Below are 19,247 nucleotides of genomic sequence, written 5' to 3'. Positions count from 1 at the left end.
TCCCAATATTCTGTAGCGAGGAGTTTCACAGCTGCAAACCTCCAAAACAGCACCACACCAAAATACTTTTGTACTAAACCGAGTGTAGAAGGTTGTTCTTTCCCAAGATGTGTAATTCACAGCTACTGACAGGAACAGAGCCAGCCCTGCAGGCAGTGGGGCTGCTGAGGGCCAATGGCCTTGGGGCTCAGGGCATTTTTATCACAAGTCCTCCTAAACCTGCACAGCCCTGCTATACATCGCAGCACGGGGAATCCCTCCCGGCCACCTCGGCCTGCTCCACTCATACACCAAGGAGCAGTAGCTCACGCCGAGGCCCGTTAGGGGCTAAGCACTGCAAGTGGTGCGGCCATCAGGATAACAAGTGGAGAACCAGTGTCTACACACCTTTTTCCACATCACATAGGACTGCCATAGTTTTATAATATGCAGTGCCTAAGTCCAGTCTGTGTCTGTCTATCCTTTAAGCTTCTTTGAACTTAAGTCTTGCACAGAGCTAATCACACTGCCAACATTTTGCTAATAACAGCAGCGGCTCTTCAGGAGCACTGATTGCAGCCTAACAAAACTGCAGCAATGCTGGATCTCTGAGGTCGCCTCCAAGTCAGCCCTTTCTCAGTCTGGTGAGGAGAGCGCAGCAGATTGTAAAGCTAAAATGCTCATTTTGGGATCCTCTGAGTCCCACTCAGGCTGTTCACCGGTGTTTCACACCCCACTCCGTCTGCTGTCAAGCTTCTCTGGGGGAGTCAGCAATTAGCAGCCCTGTAATGAATGTTAAAAGCATTTAATTAAATGAATATATTCAGAGTTAAACATGTTGCTAAGGCTTATCAATGCAAGCACAACAATAAACAAAGCCCCACAGGCACAAGGACCTTGTCTATGTGGAACTGTAACCTGGAATGCCTTCCTCTGAAGATGCACTTACTGTTCACTGTGGATGTAATTCTTCTGTGGGGTAACTCCTGCAGAGACACCCCATCTGGGAGCGTACCTGCTCTGCTGGGGAAGAGGTGACCAAGCTTAGCTTGACTGCCTGGTGGGGAAGAGAAAGGCAAGTTTCAAACCGTGGTGCAGCACTGCTGTCTACATGATCATTTTGCAGTCTTTTAATTACTTCAGAAAAATGATTTAATTAAGGCCTCTTCTGTACAGTTCTAGTTCAAAACTGCAGCCTGTCAGCTGTACTGGTCCGAAACTGAAGGAGGAATGATCCCTGAGAGAGGATGTGCTAAGGCTCCTTACGCCATGCCTGTGTGGATTTGGAGCTGACCTCTATCTAGCAGAGATGGCTGGCAGACAGCCAGCACCTGGGGAAAAAACCTATGCTCTGTGAAGGCTGAAATTTGCAGTGAGAGGGACACACACTCAGCCATAAAATAGCTTTAAAGGTTTGAGGAACTTTCCCAAGTACTAAGTGTGTGAATATTCACCCACACTAGTGCTGGCTTGCAGGGACAGTGCCGCCTCACACCCATTTAATACACTCAATTTTAAAGCCAATTTACTTAACTAGATTTTAGTACAAAGACAGCTAGAATGTATCTCATTCTCCTGCGTCAGAACATGGTGGCATTTTCTTAAGTCTCAAATACACATAAGCATCAATACTGACAGCGATCAATTTACAACCCAGCTGGCCTTTGCCTTTTGTTAAGCACATTTCCCAATTTTAATAGCTTAAAACGATGTCCTGAGAGCTCTGTTTCCAGCTCTGTTGCACGTTACAGCCCAGCAGACCTGGGTATATACCTGGAGTCTCCATTTGCCCAGCACTTTACATCCATAGGACATCCTTGCAGCTACAGTGCAGCTACAGTGTGAGAGGGCTTGGAGACCAACCGCCACCTTCAGATATATCCCCTGGACCCTGGAGAAGCCAAACGGCAAACGACAGTGGCAGAGTCACCTGCCCCTGAGCAGAGGCACTCTGAGGCCGTGTGACACCCTGCCACTCTCCCCTGCTCAGCCATCATACCAAAGTCACCTTGCAAAACTGTCTCCGAATTCCTTTTCTCTGGAGGACACCAGGAAGTTGGTGCGGTCAGGCTTTCTGCAGAGCCGTCTGCTCAGGAGGTTACGGTAAGCAGGAGGGTTGGGCAACCCAGATGCACAGCGTGACACTGTTGCTCCTGGGGAATCTTGTTCCAGCTCTGTGTCCTCAGGGTCAGTGACTCTACACTGGGAGGCCTCAGCCCAGGTGCCACAGCCCATTACAGACACCACTACTTTTACCAAACTCGATAAACTGAGAGGATTGAGGAAGGAGCAACAGGAGTTACAAAACAAAACACACCCAAACAACATATGAAGAAAGGCTGAAGGAAAGGGTTTAACTTAGGGCAGAGAAAAAAATCAAAGGGGTGGTGAAAAAGCACTCACTGCAGAGGGGGCTGTGACAATCATTAGGTGCTCTCTGCATCCTTTACGAACAGGGTGGGAAACACACAACTCCATCTCCAACAAAGACAGGGGAGGCTGTTAGGACACACAACAGCAGGAGCCCTGGTGATGCCTATGGAAATTGCAACTTAAGGATGTTATGGAAACCCTTTCCTCGGAGGTCTGCAGGAAGAGCACAGTTCCCCCAGGGCTGTGTGAGAGCTGGAGGTGGACAGGACCCCACCAGCCCCAGCACCACCTGCTCTGCAGCACTTCCATGCAGTGGCCCTGAAGCAGGAGACTGGGAGCCAGGAGGGAGCTTCAGCCTCCCTGTGCTGGCAGGGCTCTGCCCCACTCAGCTTATCACCTGTTAGCTGAAGGAGGGAGAATTCCTTCACAAGGAGAAGCTGCAGCTCCAAGATTAGACTCTGGCCCTCGATAGTGCCTGGGGTTTCCCTGCAGAGCAGTGCCGAGCGTGCAGCCAGGGCAGGGGAGCAGCCCCGGGTATGGCCACACTGGGATAAGCATTAACGGTTCTGCAAGGATGAGCTTATCACAATGCTTGCATGGGAGCAGGAGAGCACACAAGCAGCAGGCGTGCAGGTACCCTAAGGCCCTGCCTAAGAAACAAGGGGGACAGAAGAAAAAAGAAAAAAAAAAAAGGCAAAGGGTGCCCTGTGGGTTTGAGCTTGGCTCTAGGCAGGAGCAGCTGTAACTTGCACTCTAGATTTTACAGTCTTCCTAAAACTGAAATTTTCAACTGGGGGTGGGGGCTCTACCGCCTCTCAGGACTATTTATTCCCACTTTTCTTCCCCCTTATTCTGCCCTTCCTCCTATTATCATGATCCCCATCTTTCAGACGCTTGGCAACAGGTCTCATTCAACAGCATTCCCTTTATTTTGTAGCTAAGGACACAATCTCACATGGCATCTCCTGTAGATGACACCTCAGTAGGAGTGAGATAAATCTGGCTGCCCCAGCAGAGGGCAGCCTCCATGGGGTGCTGGCAGCAGCCATGCACCCAGGTTTTCTCCCACCCCAGCTCTGTGGGGCAGCTCCAGCAAAAAACACTCTCTGGGGTGAGCTAGCCTGCCCCAGGCCAGCAACATTGGCTCCAGAGACACTGCAGGATGGCATTAGGGAAAAGGTCTTAAAATCCACTTTTACAAACCACCTGAAGCAGCCAAACTACCCAGAACAGGTTAGCAGAACAGCAACGTGTTCATGCATTTATTCTTAATGGTCTATGCTACCCAGTCTCAACTCAAGATTTTGTTGTTTATGGGCACAACATGTTCATTTTATGGGAACAGACCTGCTCTGTGCTGGAAGACTTCCTGCAAGCAACTGTGGTGTTAATTTAGAAGATGGCATTCTTCCCAAACAGTCATTATTAAACCAATAACCCTACATTACCTCCAGCATCAAGGGGCAACGTGCTGTTGGAGGCAAGACAGAACAAAGGTCCTGGTTGTAGTAATTGCAAAAGGGCTTAGGGGCTGTTCTCTTCAGGGAAGGGAGAGAGATGCAGCCTGGCCAAACTCCAGTTCGTGTGGTTTTAAAGATCCTCACTTGAGTTGTATTGTGTTGATGTGCAGCGTTAAAGAGCTGCCACTTCTGCACCCATGCCTGGCTGAGTTACAGGAACTATTTTCAGCATCTCTCTGCAGAAACAACATCTCTCATGACTTTTATCATGGAATGGGTGCATGTTTGTAATCAGCTTGGAAAATCTGTTTCTGTGCTTAATTCTAAAGCCTCATCTTTGCTACAGAAACAACTGTTGTCAGTAACACAGCTTTCCCTCCCCTTAGCAGCATGGGGAATGATTTGCTGTCCTGGGAAATTGGTCACAGCATAAGCCCACAGGGTTTTGCAACATCAGTGTTTGATGCCTTCGATTTAAGTGCTGAACACACTGTACAAGCACAAGTGGGCAGCCTGAACTGTAACTCTTCTGTAGTGCTAAAATTGCCTATCATTTGGGGACCCCTGTAAGCTAATCAGTAGTTCATGCAGCAAATTTTATCAATTCACAGTGGGAGGCAAGGGGTTAATGCCAAGATTAAAAACACTACAGAATTTATCTCAATTCAATGCTGGTAATCTTAAGGATCACCTTGCATATTCCTACAGCAAGCTTGCTTGAGAAACATTTTATTTAAATGCCTTCACAAAATGCCTATCTGAACAAACAGACCACCCATGCTTTACCCGGCTTTGTAAGGGCAAGGATGTCAACCACCAGCCTAAGATGAGGCAGACCAGCCAAAAATGCATTGCACCAGTGGAACTGGACTGTATGTAACCAGAAATACGGGCCAACAACAAATGTTTAACCCAGCATGGTCTCTCAAACGAGTTGAATTGCTGATGCAAAACAATGTTTTTGAAATACAGCCAGCTTGCTCACCTTTCCTAAAGACCTCTTATGAGCGATGGACAACCTGGCTGCAAAGACAAACTCTTCACATGAGACAAACACAGAGAAATCTAACTGGTGTTCTGGGGACAGGATTGGAAGTTTTAAATAGTATCGATTTGGAGTTAATAATGAACAAATTGGCTACCTCAATTAGTGATTTGGCTAACTTACAACGGCCTTTGCAATCTTCTTTACTGGCTTTGGGGACTAACCAGTGGCTGTTGTCAAATATATTACCAAAATGGGAAAAGGTAAATGTAAAGGACCACAAATTGATTGCAGACACATTTGGTGTGATCCAAAATAACCTCTCTTTGGCTCTCAGTTGTATGCAGGATCAAATATGGATGCTGTTGGTAGCTGCCTCAATTATAAGAGGTGAAAATGGTTGCGGATGGCCTTGCCATCATTGGAGAATGCAACTTTTTGCACTATATCTATAACCAAACTGATGCTAGCTGTGTCTCAAAGCTCTTTTCAAAAGAATCCCAAACTTCAGTCCTCCCAGGGTGCTTGGGACACAACGTGTCCACACAGAAACCTGTTTCCGTCTGTACTTCTGCAAGCAAGTGGATTAATACATTTCTAATCATTTGGTTTGGCCTAAACGGAGCATCAGCAATTGCTGTCTGGCTAAGGTTGTAGCTGTGTTTCTTCAACGGGGAAGATTATTAAGGAAACAGTTTGCTTTGAGAGGTTGGAATCTCCATCACTGACTAACCCATGCCTACATCTTGCGAAGCATCTGGCAGGAACGAGTTACTCCTGCAAGAGGCAGGGTGGCAGGCGTAAAGACATCTTGAGATATCTTCTACTCCTGCCTATGATAGTTTGCTGTCTAAATCAAATTGTTCTGGGATCACGCATTAGAAACGCATTGATAGGGCTCTGCCATGCAGCTAATGACGAGACTGCCTGTGCCTTTTGAATCTTTCTACATGATCTCATTTCTACAGGATTTGTGTTTTTCACAATCATTCATGCATTTTACCTCTATTAAAGAATCCTGAGTTTATAGACAGGAAATTTAAATCTTTTTAATGTCCTTCTCCCCAGGTAAAGAGAAGGTTGTACCAAAACCAAAAGTAGGTCTCAAGTCATGGGTTTAACCTCCATCCTTGCTTTGGACTGAAGAACAGTGCCGTGCTCCATGTTATCTTCAAGGCCAGTTGTTGCACAGGCAATAATTCCATCACACTGGGCGAGAGCAGCCCACATAAGCAACCCTCAGCCCACTGCCACTGTGCCCTATGGCTCTGCCATCAACACTGGGACACTTCTGCAAATTCAAGGCTTTTGCTCTCATCTTTATCACCCTCATGGGTTCATATCCCACAGACCCAAAAGAAGCCTCATTTTTCATGTTCACAACGAGCTGCAGAAGAGTTACACTCAGGACTGTCAGGTCCCTGTGCAGCTCCCTGTCTTGAGAACCAAGAAGTCTGAAAGCCAAAATCTGCTCCTGCAAGAAATCAGAATGATGGTCAACACCACAGCTGTAGAGGCACCTCATTCGTTTAACTTGACTTTAAGTAAAGGTATCACAGTCTAGCCCATTGCCTTCATATAGCCACTAATTTCTGTGCGCATCCACAGAAACACAATATACAGAACAGCTACTTCAGTAAGACTTTTATTAAAAATACAGTCTACAAAGCAGATCTCCAATAACCAGACATGGCTTACAGTGTCCAGGCTTCCCCCTTTGCTACAGAGAGGGCAGCTCAGGACTGCAAAGCCATTTATTTAGCAGCAGAGAGCCTTTCACGAGTGTCAGCATCCTCCCTTACATCAAGAGGCATGATGCCTACCCAGGACAGCCATAGCTCTGTTTGCATCATGGGAAGCATCTTCCAAAAGGACAATTTATTGGAAAACTAAAGGATCTTCACAGAACTGTATTCACAGTGGCAGGAACAAACAGAATGGGCAATTTCCTATTTCCTCTCATCTGAATGAACACAGTAATTTTTCTTCCGGGGCCATAGATATATTCTGCAAAGCTCCACTAGCCAAATAAAAACAGTGGTAGGTCATTTAGATTATGTACATGAAAAAAGAAAAAAACCTATCCTCAAGTACTGTATTCTAGTTAGAAACCATACCTACAGGATTTACTAGGAGCAGCAACTCACACCTCTTCCTTCTTAGATTATAGGCACCGCAAAACAAGTTCAACATAAGATACTTGAAATCAGAAATTTTACTATGAAAACACACTTTTCCCCCATTAAAAAAAATAGATTAGAGGAAGATATAAACATCTTATTTATTAAATCAAGTAGAAATGCAAAATATATTTCACATGCCTTACATGGAAAAGAGATGAACTTCCAAGACTTTAAAGCAAGACTGTGTCAGTTGATACGCAGGAAATAGGAACATTATAAACAGTCACAAAGTGGAGGAAGGACTGGGGGGAGGCGACATGGGGACAGCGGGCAGTTCTTCCCCACTCTGAGAAAGCTCTCCTAAAAACAAGAATGGAGTTTATGCTGAGCAAGCATCACAAGCCTGAAATTAACTTTAACATATACTTATTTTGTAGGAAGTTGTCTAAAGAAGTACAGTTAGCTAATAACTAGTCAAAACAGTGGTCTAAATTATGTATACCATACTCATATGAAGTGGACATGGGTTTATTTTTTGAACATCAGTAGGGACAGTAGGAGAATTGGAAACACCAAAAGAAGCTTTTAAAAGCTGGATCAATCCATGGCCGCATTCTGTGCAACTCCGCTATTAAAATAAAAGAAGATGAAAAATAGAACTATTTTTCTAAATATTTTAATTACTTTGTCATCCTCCAACTCTTCCTCCCTCCTACACACAGTTTCTTGGAAGCTGAAACGACACTCAACAGCAAATACAAAGCATACACCAAGAGTATATTCCACAGTTTTTCTAAAGAGTCAATAGTCCAGCAATTTTAAAGTGATCTATGTGCAAAAAATAAACACATGAAAGAGTTTCTTAAAAAAAAAAAATCCACTGCAGCCTTAACTTCTACTTTAAAAAAAATTCTGAGGATTAGCACTAAATTTCCCAGTGGAGGACAGATCAGTAACTGCAAGTATTCTGCCAAACCTGTGACTTGGTGTTGCAGAACTGTCAACATCCCAAGTTTACTACCTGCTGGCCAGTGGAAAACAGACTGTATCCCCAGAAGAAGTGGGAAAACCACTATTCATAAACTGGTCTTCTGATATACATAAACATATGGTGTAGGTATGTATTCAGAGACTGCTACCTACAGCTGAGAACAGTCCTCCCAGCATGACTAACAGTAAATGATTAACAATAAAATGTGCAAGATTTGTAAGAGCAGTATTTGAAATGTTCCTGACTGCTCAATGCCCCTAGGCCTAAACTATCCCCTCGTTAATAGTGGTGTAAGTCAGGGCAGCTCTGGTGAAGTTACAGTAGAAATCGCTGTGCATGAGGATTTCTGTGTGAGAAGAACAGTCCCTTGAACTACAGACTAGTTCAGTCCTGACCGCACTACAATAGGGAATTGTGTTTAAACCATGAGTAATCATGTAATCATCTCCCAGCATAGTACTTCTTTTCTGCACACATGGAATGTAAATGGCCAAGATTTACAACTGATGATTTTGCAGATTTAATGGATTATATTTCTTTAATGGTTCTGGCAATGCAAACTCAGTTAAAAAAACACCACCAAAAAAACAACAAAAAAAAATCCCACGCTCACTGCTGTCTGCTTTTTTATTTGTTGACTTATCTGGCACACAGTTAAGGTTTTCTAACAGTGTGTAAGTGTTCAAAAACATCAAATTACTTAGACTGGGGTGGGGGAGAAGGGTGGTCCTATGGTTAAAGTCCAGGTGTGGAAGACACACCACAATAGGCGATAAAGTTAAATCAAGTTTGGGTAAATTATAACTCTTATGCCTCTGTCATTAGTCTAGTGAATGGAGCACACACCCCAGTTTCTAAGCAAGGGCTGTGAAACAAAACAATCACCAATTCATAAAATGCTTTGAGTTTCCCAAAACTCAGAAGAGGAGCAAAACATGAGCAGTATAGTCACTTGGTGTTTAATGGCTTTCAAAGTCACCTTGAAAAACAGTTCAAATACCAAAACTATCCCCAACTTGAAAGCCAAGTGGCAGTATTCTCCCTTTTACCACCCACAGCTGCGTGGGACAGAGAAGCATTATGGAAGCTGAGGGGGAGACCAGCTGCAGGAATGTGACCAGTCTTTGCCCGTGTGAAGGAGTAGTACACTGGACTACAGAAGAAATCTCTCCCAACAACACGAGGCCTTGAGGATGAAGAATGAAAGTAAACACACTTGGCCTGATGCAAACCACATACCTTAATGCAGGAAAATGGTGGTTCTGGTGCAGTTCAAAGCACAGCCAAACTGGTTTCATTTGCTGAGGATGGCTAAACGCTAACAACACACATCAAACATGTGTTTCAAGTGCTGTTAAAACCATACTGTAGACAACATTTATCCTTGTTTTTCCCCCCATAATGCACTAAAGTAAATCCAGACCTTAAGGAATAACTTGCATAGTAAGAAAAGGTCATCAATTTAATCATTTACTTTAAGCAGGCAAGCAAATTTGTAAACATTCAAAAGCAGTAGCATCCAAGTTACAAACAATTTAAGGAAAAAAGAATTGAGATTATTAAGGTTCTTTATCCTCTCAAAAATTTTGGAAATAATCTTTTAAAACACTTCAAACATTGAACACTCGGTTACACCTCTTTCCAATCCTGCTAGTAGTCCTGCCTTCCAAGGAATTCTGCTTTCTAAAATGCATGGTCTCACAATTGCCATACTTTTTAGCATTTGCCGTTTGGAAGTCAGCTACCAGAGCATTTCACCTCAGCCTAAATCCCATTAGCAAAGGGAATGCTTGTGTCTTGATTCAACACCTCTTTAACCTCCGAGGGCAAAGCATCAAAGAGGTGATCTTCCACCACGAGCCCGCTTTTCCTGAGAAGCTGACACTGCCCCAGCGTGGCTGGCAGACGGTCCAAGCAGTTTCCCTTCAGTTCCAGATGAGTCAGCTGCAACAGTTGACTAACTTTATCTGGGATTGAGGTAATACAGTTTTGTCCCAGACTCAAAGTCCTCAATTTAACACATTTAAACAACTGTTTTGGCAAAATGTCGACTTTGTTTCCTGTGATGTGAAAATGCTGAAGATTTTGAAGCAAACCTATTTCCACTGGAATCAATGCAATTGAGTTGTAGCTTACATCTAAACACCTAAGTTTCTGTAAACTGAACACTGCGGCTGGTAAGGATTCGAGTTTGTTATTGGAGAGATAAAGAGACTCCAAATTCTTTATGTGGGTAATGGAGGAAGGAATGTTGACTATTTTATTGTGCCACAGCTTTAAACAAGTCAATCTTTTTAAGTGCTGGAAACTGATTATTTCTTCAATTGTGCGTATGCTATTTGACTTTAAATCCAGTTCCTGTAAGTTAGAGAGGCTGAAGATGGCATGGGGAATTCTCTCCAGTTCACAGTTCTGCAGTTCCAACTCCGCAACATTAGTCATTTTCTTAAGGCTATTGAGTACCACAAGCTTAGTGCCGTCATTATGAATGACCAGTTTTGTCAGATGTGGTGCCACATCTGTGATATTGGGGGGAATTTTGGTCAAATTGCTCTTCACGTGGAGAATTTTAAGGTGTCTCAACTCTCTGAGAGATTCAAGCCCTATCATTTTATTGTTTTCAGAGTTCAAGTTGCCTATCAAGTACAATTCACGGAGGTTTTTGAGCAAATACACCCACGCAGGAATTTCTGCAACATCTGTGAATTTCACATAAAGGCATCTCAAGTGGTCCCGAAGGAAGCTGAAGGCAGTCTGCTCGACCTTCGCAGGGCAGTGGCACAGATGAAGCTCCTGAAGATTTGTCATCTGGGAAATTTTCGCTGGGATTTTCGCTTCAGGAATCAGCTCCAGTTTCAACACATCCAGATCCGTCAGATCAAACACTGCATCGGGGACCCCTGACAGCATGAAGAGATGCAACTCTTGCTTGTCCTGGGCATTGCGGGAAACATGCTGTCGCAGCTTTTCAAAAGTCCATTCATGGTTTAAACTAATTTCCCGTAGTTTGTTCTCACTTACCTCTGACAAAAAGACACCAAATCGCTTAGAATACAGCTGGTCGTACTGATCTACCATATGCAAGAGAAATGCAAAATCATTTTTGACATCAGGGATATCACTGAAGCTACTCTCTTCTCTGACCTTTTCAAAGGAATATTCTTTTAAAGGTATTCGGAACAGCCAGAAAAGTGTGTAGAGGCAGATAAAACCATAGACACAAATGAGGGAAATATAGCTGATAAGCAGCTTCTTCAACATGTAAGCCATGTTGTGTGTACATTCAAACTGTGTGTAGCCAATCAGGTGTTCCACTTTAGGGTTGCAGATGTGTTCAAAACTGATGGTGTTGACAAAGTTTGCAGTATAGCAGAGAATAAATATGAACTTGACAGTCTTAATAACAGTCTGACCAACATAGAGCTTGTAAATCAGATCACTGTCCTCCACATGAGCCCGGAACTTACGGACTTTCTCAAACAGCGCTTTGGCTTGTTCTCCATCTTTCTTATCTAAAATAGTGACACTGGGGACCTCAATCATCGGCTTGTCAGCTGAAAATTTGAAGCCAGACTTCGTTATCATGGGAGTGCTGGCACTTGGGCTTCCTTCATCACTGCTAGTGGAAACATACTTGGGCAGGGACTGGGCACCAGTTAACCTCTGTTTGTTCTCCTCGGAGTCCTCACATGCCGTTTCAGACAATGCTTTTGTAGTCCAAGGGGACTCAAAGCACTTCCCTAATATAGACACAAAATGCTCAATTTTTGAGCAAGTCTTGGGATACTTAAACCAAAAATTGCTACTGACTATTAAAATGATAGTATGAATGAGAACAAGATAAGGAAAATACTTTGAATACCAAGGAAGAGCCAAATGATAGCACATCTGGTTAATAAATACGTATTGCTGAAAATCCAAATTTGTTTTACGGCCTGAAGAATCCTTCTGCTCCTTCTTCAGCTCCTGGCCTGATTCAGTGGGTTGATACTGAGAAGAGGTAGCTCCGCTCAGAGGTATGTCAGGTGTTACAGTAGGAGCACTTCCGAAGGAAACCGTTCTCATTGATGATGCTTCTCCTTGACCAGTGGTTGTTTCAACAGTGGTAAAGTCAGCCTTCCCTGATGTGCCGGGTTGTGCTTTTGAATTTACAGTAGACTGCAAAACTGGCAAGCAGACCACCTGGTCTTTGGTCAGCTGCATGGTTCCAGCAAAAATGGCAACCATTAACATAACAACAGCTAGGTAATCCATAAATACATCCCACCATGGTTTCAAGATACGGTAAGTTGGCTGGATGTCATTGAGCGATGCAACTTCTGCAAGGGTAAACATTCCTACAAGAGAACAAAACCAAAGTCAGTATCGTTGACTGGTGAGCAGGTTATTCCACCATTTAATGACAATCACACCACGACACACAGATCCTCAAAAGGTTCCAGTTTTCATTATGCTTTGTTGCCTGTCACACATTGTTCCACTCAACACTTTTCTCGAAGGATGTGTACTGAAATGATACTTTAGCATCAAAACATAAGTCTTCTCACTTCAAGACAGATGATATTTATGTATCTTTGCCACTTCACAGCACAAGTACCAAGGCCTGCTCTGCGCAGCTGAAACACCCGAAAGGTAAAGTGCTGTAGCTGATATGTATTAATATCATGAATAGCAACAGTTGCTTACACTGCACAAAATCTGATTCTGTAAAAATGATTGCTTCAGCCTAAACAAGTGAAATCCAGCACTAACATTATTTCGTAGTACCTTGCATTTAAACAACACAGCATTTGCTAAATGCTTTGCACCTTGCTCATGACTTGCACAGCACATTTTAAGTCTCTTATTGCATTATGAGCAAGGTGTCTTATTTCTTTTCATCTAACACAATAACAGTCAATGTCTCCCACTCCTTTCTATCGAGCATCCACATTGCTTACCAGATTGATTGGCTCCTTTCCCTTAAGTATCACTGCACAAGTGAAAGTGTTGCAGTTACTACGTGAATATTTGGCACAATTTTTTTAACGTGATTGGATGTTTTACAGTGAGAAATAGTTATCGCCTATTCCTTGGACCAAATGGTACTGCATAAATTTTTTTCCCCAATTAATGAAGAAATAATCCTTCCTGAGAAAAATCCAACCCAGCTAAACAAGAAAAAAACCCCACACAACTTTTTCTTAACATAATGGAAAAAATAATTTTTTCAGATTATCATCACAGCCTGGTGATTATAGGGAGCTGGTTAGTCCAGGTAGCACAGGAGCAGGCTGCAAGGCTTTCACTTTAAATTAAAACTACGCACTGTGAGACAAAGTGGTAAACTGATCATGTGAGAATGCAAAACTCTCTGCAGCTTTAAATAGCTTGCTTTGCTTTTTGTTTTGACAAAATCTAGAGGACTCAACTTATCAGCTTTTTAAAAAATAAGCTTCCTGTGCAAGCAGGATGTGGTACAATCATCATCTTAACTGCTGAACTTGCGACCCAAATTTGCCATTTCTAAAGTAAAATATGCAGCTTGTGTGCACACATGGAGTGGGGAAGGAGACAGGATGAACATTACCACACAGAGTCTGGCTCTCTTTGGTTGGGAGAAGAACAGCTTAGCAGAGCACCGGGAGATCAAATCAGGCAGCTTAAAGATGCATCAGATTTATTATTTTTAACTTGTAGCATACCAATTCGTACAGCCACGCACCTCACAAACTGTAAAGGACAGCATCACAGGCCATAAATATACAACATGAATGTTTGATTATTTCTAGCCTCTGAAGAAGATAACAGACATTTCTATACAGAGAATTCAAATATCAGCTACTTACTGCCTATATGGTCAAACGCATGCATTAGCCCCTCTCCTTGCCTGCACCAGTGCAAGCAGCTCCCATGATCTCAGTCAGCAGGAAAGGCCAGTGGTTGCTGCTACAGAACCTGGCATGGAGCTCATGATGAAAGTGTCTTCTCCACCACAGGCCTCCCACACTCAACTCCCAGGAGCTTTTACCAATTTTGCATACCTAGCCTGGGATTTGGTAAAGGCAGCCAGAGAGGAGAGGGTCTTCTCTCACTAGAGCGCTCATCTTGGTGCTCTTGGCACAGCTGCCAAAATGTAAAAGTTAAGGCTCAGTTCCTCAGGGAATGGGTAGAAGGAACTTCCAGCTCTCGCTATTTTCCAGTGGACAAATGAATGTCAAATACTCCTCCCTCATCAGCAACACAAGTTGTCAGGGGTCTTGCAGTTCTCCCAGCTCCACAAGAGCCTCGTCCCGGCAGCACTTGTCCCTGAGCCTTTCCCCACACACCTCTGCAGGGCTGTAGTGACTGCAGGAAGTGCTGAAGGACAAGTAACACACCCCACAGCCATCAAAGCCTCACAGCGCTTTACTTGCAGTTAGCTACAAACTCCCATTTTCTTTAATGTCTCCCAGGGCTTACCTAGACAGTCACAGCACTACTGTTTGCCCTACCTTTGACATTTAAATAACAATCGTGTGCAAAAGAATAGCATTAGTCATTTGTAATAATGTGAACAGATAAATATAAAAGGACCCTCCTTATTCCTAAAACAGAACTGCCACCTGCCCAGGACAGCACCACAAGACAGAAGCAGAAGGGTTTTTTTGTCCTGGCATGGATTTTTTTGCTTCTTGGAAGCTGTTTGGAAGGGATGCTCTCAAGGATCTCAGGCTGTTTTCACTGTGGTCTCACCCACCTTGGCACCCATAAGAACTTCTCGTCCACTAGGTTACTAGTACAATAGTTCAACAGGAGAGCACGGAGCCAAACGCTTAGCAAGAACTCATGCATGCTTTCTGCAGTCCTGCCTCTGCACACAGAGTTATGCAATGTGCAGGTAGAAGGAGGCAAGCAGGATGGGAAGGAGGAATGAGATGACTGCTGTAACAGACACGGGTAGCTGCTACTGCTTGTTCCTCTGGGGCTAGCCTTTCCCTCAACTTTGCACTAGCTAATTACATGGGAAGTTACTCCATTGCGGTTTGGGGCTCAACCTGCAGAATTCCTGTCAGAGAATGAAGGTGATTTTCTTGCTTCTGCCATAAGAACACATGGATAATGGACTAAAACCCAAGAGCTGCAGAAGTGGCTGCTCTAAGCAACTGAAATAATGGAAATGAGAGAGAGCACAAAGTGGTTCCAGCTAAACTTCAAAAGAACAATAAAAAAAAAGCTAAAGCTAAAAATCACCTTTACCAGACCTCTGTCTTGCACACACACAAAATGATTTCACAAAGGGTTAGTAGACACAACACAGCCCATGTAATCCTCTTTGTGAGGCTGTAGGCAGCATGGTGTAACAGGAGCTTTACACTGAGAAGTACCACATTCAGTGCTCTGAACATGTCTTTTCTTTCAAGTTACTGATACTCACAGAAGAACTGCTGTTTTGGCAGAGATTAGCAGTTATAAAACACAAAACACCCCTCTGTGGCATTACCGTCTAACACTGTGTCTCATAAAAGAGAGGCAGACCTTTTTCTAGCTAGCAAAAAATCAATTCCAGGAGCTGAAAACAGGTTTCTGTCCTCACATGTCTAAAATATTTAAATGCTCCAAGTCTTGAAAACCAAAATGAAAAGCTATAAACCTACACATAGTGTAAGACACATTCTGACTGACAGGCTGCGAATAAATTTCGTATTTTTTCTCTTAAATCCATCATTAAATGTATTGGTGTTTGATTTTACTAAACTAATAACCATAGAAGTTAACTTTTATTTTTGCGGATGCTTAGAAATCAAACTATTAAAAGGTACTCAGAACAACAGGTCTCTACAGTACTGTAATGTTTTGGGGTTTTCTTTATTCCACGATTATATTTAAACTATTTAAAGCTTTTAAAACCTGCTTCTAAAGCCCAGTGTTCAGAATATTCCTTGGAGTAGGTAGACAGCATTTTCATTGCTAATTTTCCCCTCCTTTTAAGGGTGACAGATTGAGGTTGGGGTTTCATGACAAGCTGCAGTGATGACACAGTAGTAAGGAAAAGGCAAAAAAGGAAAAAAAACCCCAAACCATAAATGCCAGTCTGTGTCTGGCAGGCAGTCCGCAAATCCCTGCGATAGGTGGTCTTCCCACAAGACCAGTGCATGTTCTATTCACAACCCTGATGCAAGAAAGTCTGTAAAAGCAGGTAGCTCAAACTGAAGAACAAAGTACTATACAGCTGAAAAGCCAAAATGTCTTTCTCATGGTAAAAACATGCATTTCTTTCAGCCCTTTTCAGGGCTTATAAGGCACCGAATTGACCTTAAGGCTCAGCAGAACATGAGGTTTTGACACACTGAGATCTAGACCCAAAACTAGAAAACTGTGGTTCTTGAAGAGAAGTATTTATTAATTCCCAATACGGAATGTCAGGACACAGTCTCCTTTTTAAAACAGCGTATTTTAGTTTAGTTTTAATAAGAACAGATTTTAATTCAAGCCTATTGCAGTATGATCTTCAGGGCTGCACAGCTACACAAAATAAGGAAGACCTTTAATTTTAGCAAATAATCCTTTTTTCCTCCCAAACCCTTTGTCTCCAGTTTTATAACTTGGATGACACTCTAAGATAACATTAACCTCTCCCAGTTCCATCCATTAGTTTCAGCTGTCTACTGGGTGCATTCTCTCTCTTGGAAAAAAAATAAAATTATTTAGCCCAAAGAAATGCAACTGTTCTAAGCACAGCTGTTTCTTGCTACCTTCTAAGATCTTAGGTGGAAAAATTCAAAAGTTCTGAAAGCAGCATAGTACTACCTCCCTTTTCACTGCTAATGTGATATGGATCTCAAACTACTTTGTTTATTTTGCAGTTATATAAGTTACAGTGAAAACAGAATATAAAAAAAGAAAATCAACAATGATAATACAATTGTTCTAAGTTGCAGGCCAACATTATATCAGCAAGGGGAACAACTACTTTCATAAACCATACTTCTTACCCAATTATAATCCTTTCATTAGTCTTAAAAAAAGTTATAATAGAGCTCAGAATTCACCTCGTGAATTTTTCTGACATATGTCAGACTATAAATGCTGAAACACAAAGTAGATGTATTGGGTGTTTTTTCTAAAGAAACTCTTCCAGTTTAAATACAGAAGTTAGAGGGAAGGGAAGCAGAAAATTGGTATGTCACTAATGTTTATTTACATCCTACTTCTTCCTGTACTTACTGATAAAAACTTCATCTGTCTGCCCCTGTAATTCACTGGCCCTCCTGTTTTAAAAGCATTTTTAAAGTTAAAGCAAATTCAAAGTTAGAACAAACAAATAAAAACAGAATTGTAGCATATGAACCTCTCATTTTACTTTCAGGTTCCCAAGACTCGGAACAAGCCCACTTTGTTTCAGGAAACAAAAAGATTCTTGAATTAGCCTTGTCACCACAACTGGTCAAGAATTTACTAAAAAAAAAAAAAAAAAAAGCCCCAACAATTCTAGTTGAAAAGAAAAAGTGCTGCCATGAACAAAATTGTTTTCTCCCTTCCCACAGGAAATTAAGGAGAAGAAAAGTTTTCCCATAACTAAAAGGCTTTGCTAGCTTGCTTTTGATCAAGTGACCATAGGTTTAAATTTATTTCCGCTGTATATTTTATTCTCTTTCCACCAACCATTTCTACTTCCTTTGTTTTTCTACTTCTGCAATATCCTATTAAGGCAGGCAATTAGACCTTAATGTGATAAGAATGGATTATGAGATTCCTCTTAGCCAGGATGCTGCAAATATCAATTGTTCCACAGACAATCTGCAAAGATCAAAAAGATGGTACCATCCTTTTTTACTTCCCCACAGAACTGAGCGTAAGGACCCCCAGAGTCCTTGTAAAATAGTAGATAAAGACATTCAGAAAAGACTGAATGAATTTATGCATTCTGAGCATACAGACACATTCATCACCTGCACTGGTTATTCAATTTCTGAGATTCAGAGAAGTTTAAAACAAACTAAAGGAGGTTTAACCAAAACACAGGTAGGCTTTGGGATCTAGTAATAGAGGGAAATTGTCCCTGCTCCTTTAGCTGGGAACTATTCCTAGCCCAATTTGCAGCTCCTAGTATGTTGACTGAGGCACTGCCCCTGGATAGCTGTAGAGAAGCAGCAGCCCATTTGAAAAAAGAGTTAACTCCCAGCTGCTTGATTCCATGGAGGTTTATTGTGCTTTGCTCTACCTGACCTGACTCAAGTTACAAAACCACTTTTAGGTACAACTGTGACTACAGCTTCTCAAGTATCCTGCAAATCAAACCTCCAAATTCAGCTAAGCGTGGATTTGTGCATTAAGTGCCCCTATTGCCTGAAAAGCCCAAGAAACATTCCATAATAAAATACAACATAAGTATTTTTATAGTGTTTCTTCACTATATGAAATGTTTTGCTACTTCTTCAGCGATGGAAGGTATTGCAGAACATTAACACCAGAATACAAGGACTACAGTGAAGCTTACAGTATCGGATACTTCTCGATTAGTGCTTTTGACTCAGGAAGATCAGAAACAGATTTAACGTAAGAACTGCATGGAAAGAGATTTCCGTTATTTTTTTTCCACCAAATCAGAATGACAAGAATTCCCGCTCACTATTTCTTCCCTAAACATCTGACAGTGACCAAATCTACCAGTTTTAGATCAATCTGCAAGATCTGGGTTGGTTTATTTTTGTTTGGCTACCCCTTGACTAAGCAAATTGTTATTTGTTTGGCCTATTTGATATTCCAGGCTAAGCAAATTTCTATGGGATGGGATATTTATCTGTATGATTTGACTTTCTTAAAATTAATTGCATGTCATCCCAAAGGTAGTATTTTAGAGATGGTGTACCACAAAATGCTCTGTGGGCATAATGGGTAACAACTGAATAAGGAGAAAGCAACGAACACAAAGCTGAAAGGAGATTTCCTATGGAGAAAAAGATTCCAACTAAGGAATAAGAGTTCTACAATACATTTTAATTATATCTAAATCTCATTATATAAATATATATGGAAAAATATGATGTTCTTATTTAATAACATACTACATGATTGAGGAAGATAATTAGCACCACTCATACACTCATTGAGGAAAAAAAAAAAAAAATCAAAGAAACCCCCCCACAACTAACCCATCTCTCCAATTCCCCCATCCCACTGCCCAAATTGCACAGCTATAATTTTGGAATTTCCCTTAAAGGGAATATATTATCTCTGATATAGACTGGAAATAAATTCCCCAACTAAGGAATCATAATCTTTATGAACAATATTAACCTGACTGACAGTAATTTGGTAAATGAAAAATCATCAAAAGCTATTTTCTCTCAGACTGCATACAGAAATACTAGGCT

General features: G+C 42.1%; 1 protein-coding gene across 1 annotated transcript in view; it reads right to left on the bottom strand.

Moving 5' to 3' along the window:
- Positions 1 to 7,059: 7,059 nt before the first annotated feature.
- LRRC8D (leucine rich repeat containing 8 VRAC subunit D) overlaps positions 7,060 to 19,247 on the bottom strand; it is a 54,800-nt gene continuing 42,612 nt past the window's right edge. The window contains exon 3 of the mRNA XM_074876457.1: positions 7,060 to 12,248. Within this exon, the coding sequence (XP_074732558.1) occupies positions 9,676 to 12,246 (2,571 nt within the window). The 5' untranslated portion in view covers positions 12,247 to 12,248 and the 3' untranslated portion in view covers positions 7,060 to 9,675. The remainder of the gene's footprint in view (positions 12,249 to 19,247) is intronic.

Source organism: Strix uralensis, chromosome 8, assembly GCF_047716275.1.
Source record: "Strix uralensis isolate ZFMK-TIS-50842 chromosome 8, bStrUra1, whole genome shotgun sequence".
Lineage (NCBI taxonomy): Eukaryota > Metazoa > Chordata > Aves > Strigiformes > Strigidae > Strix > Strix uralensis.
The sequence above is the reverse complement of the archived record's forward strand: the minus strand, read 5'-3'. Positions and strand labels throughout refer to the sequence as shown.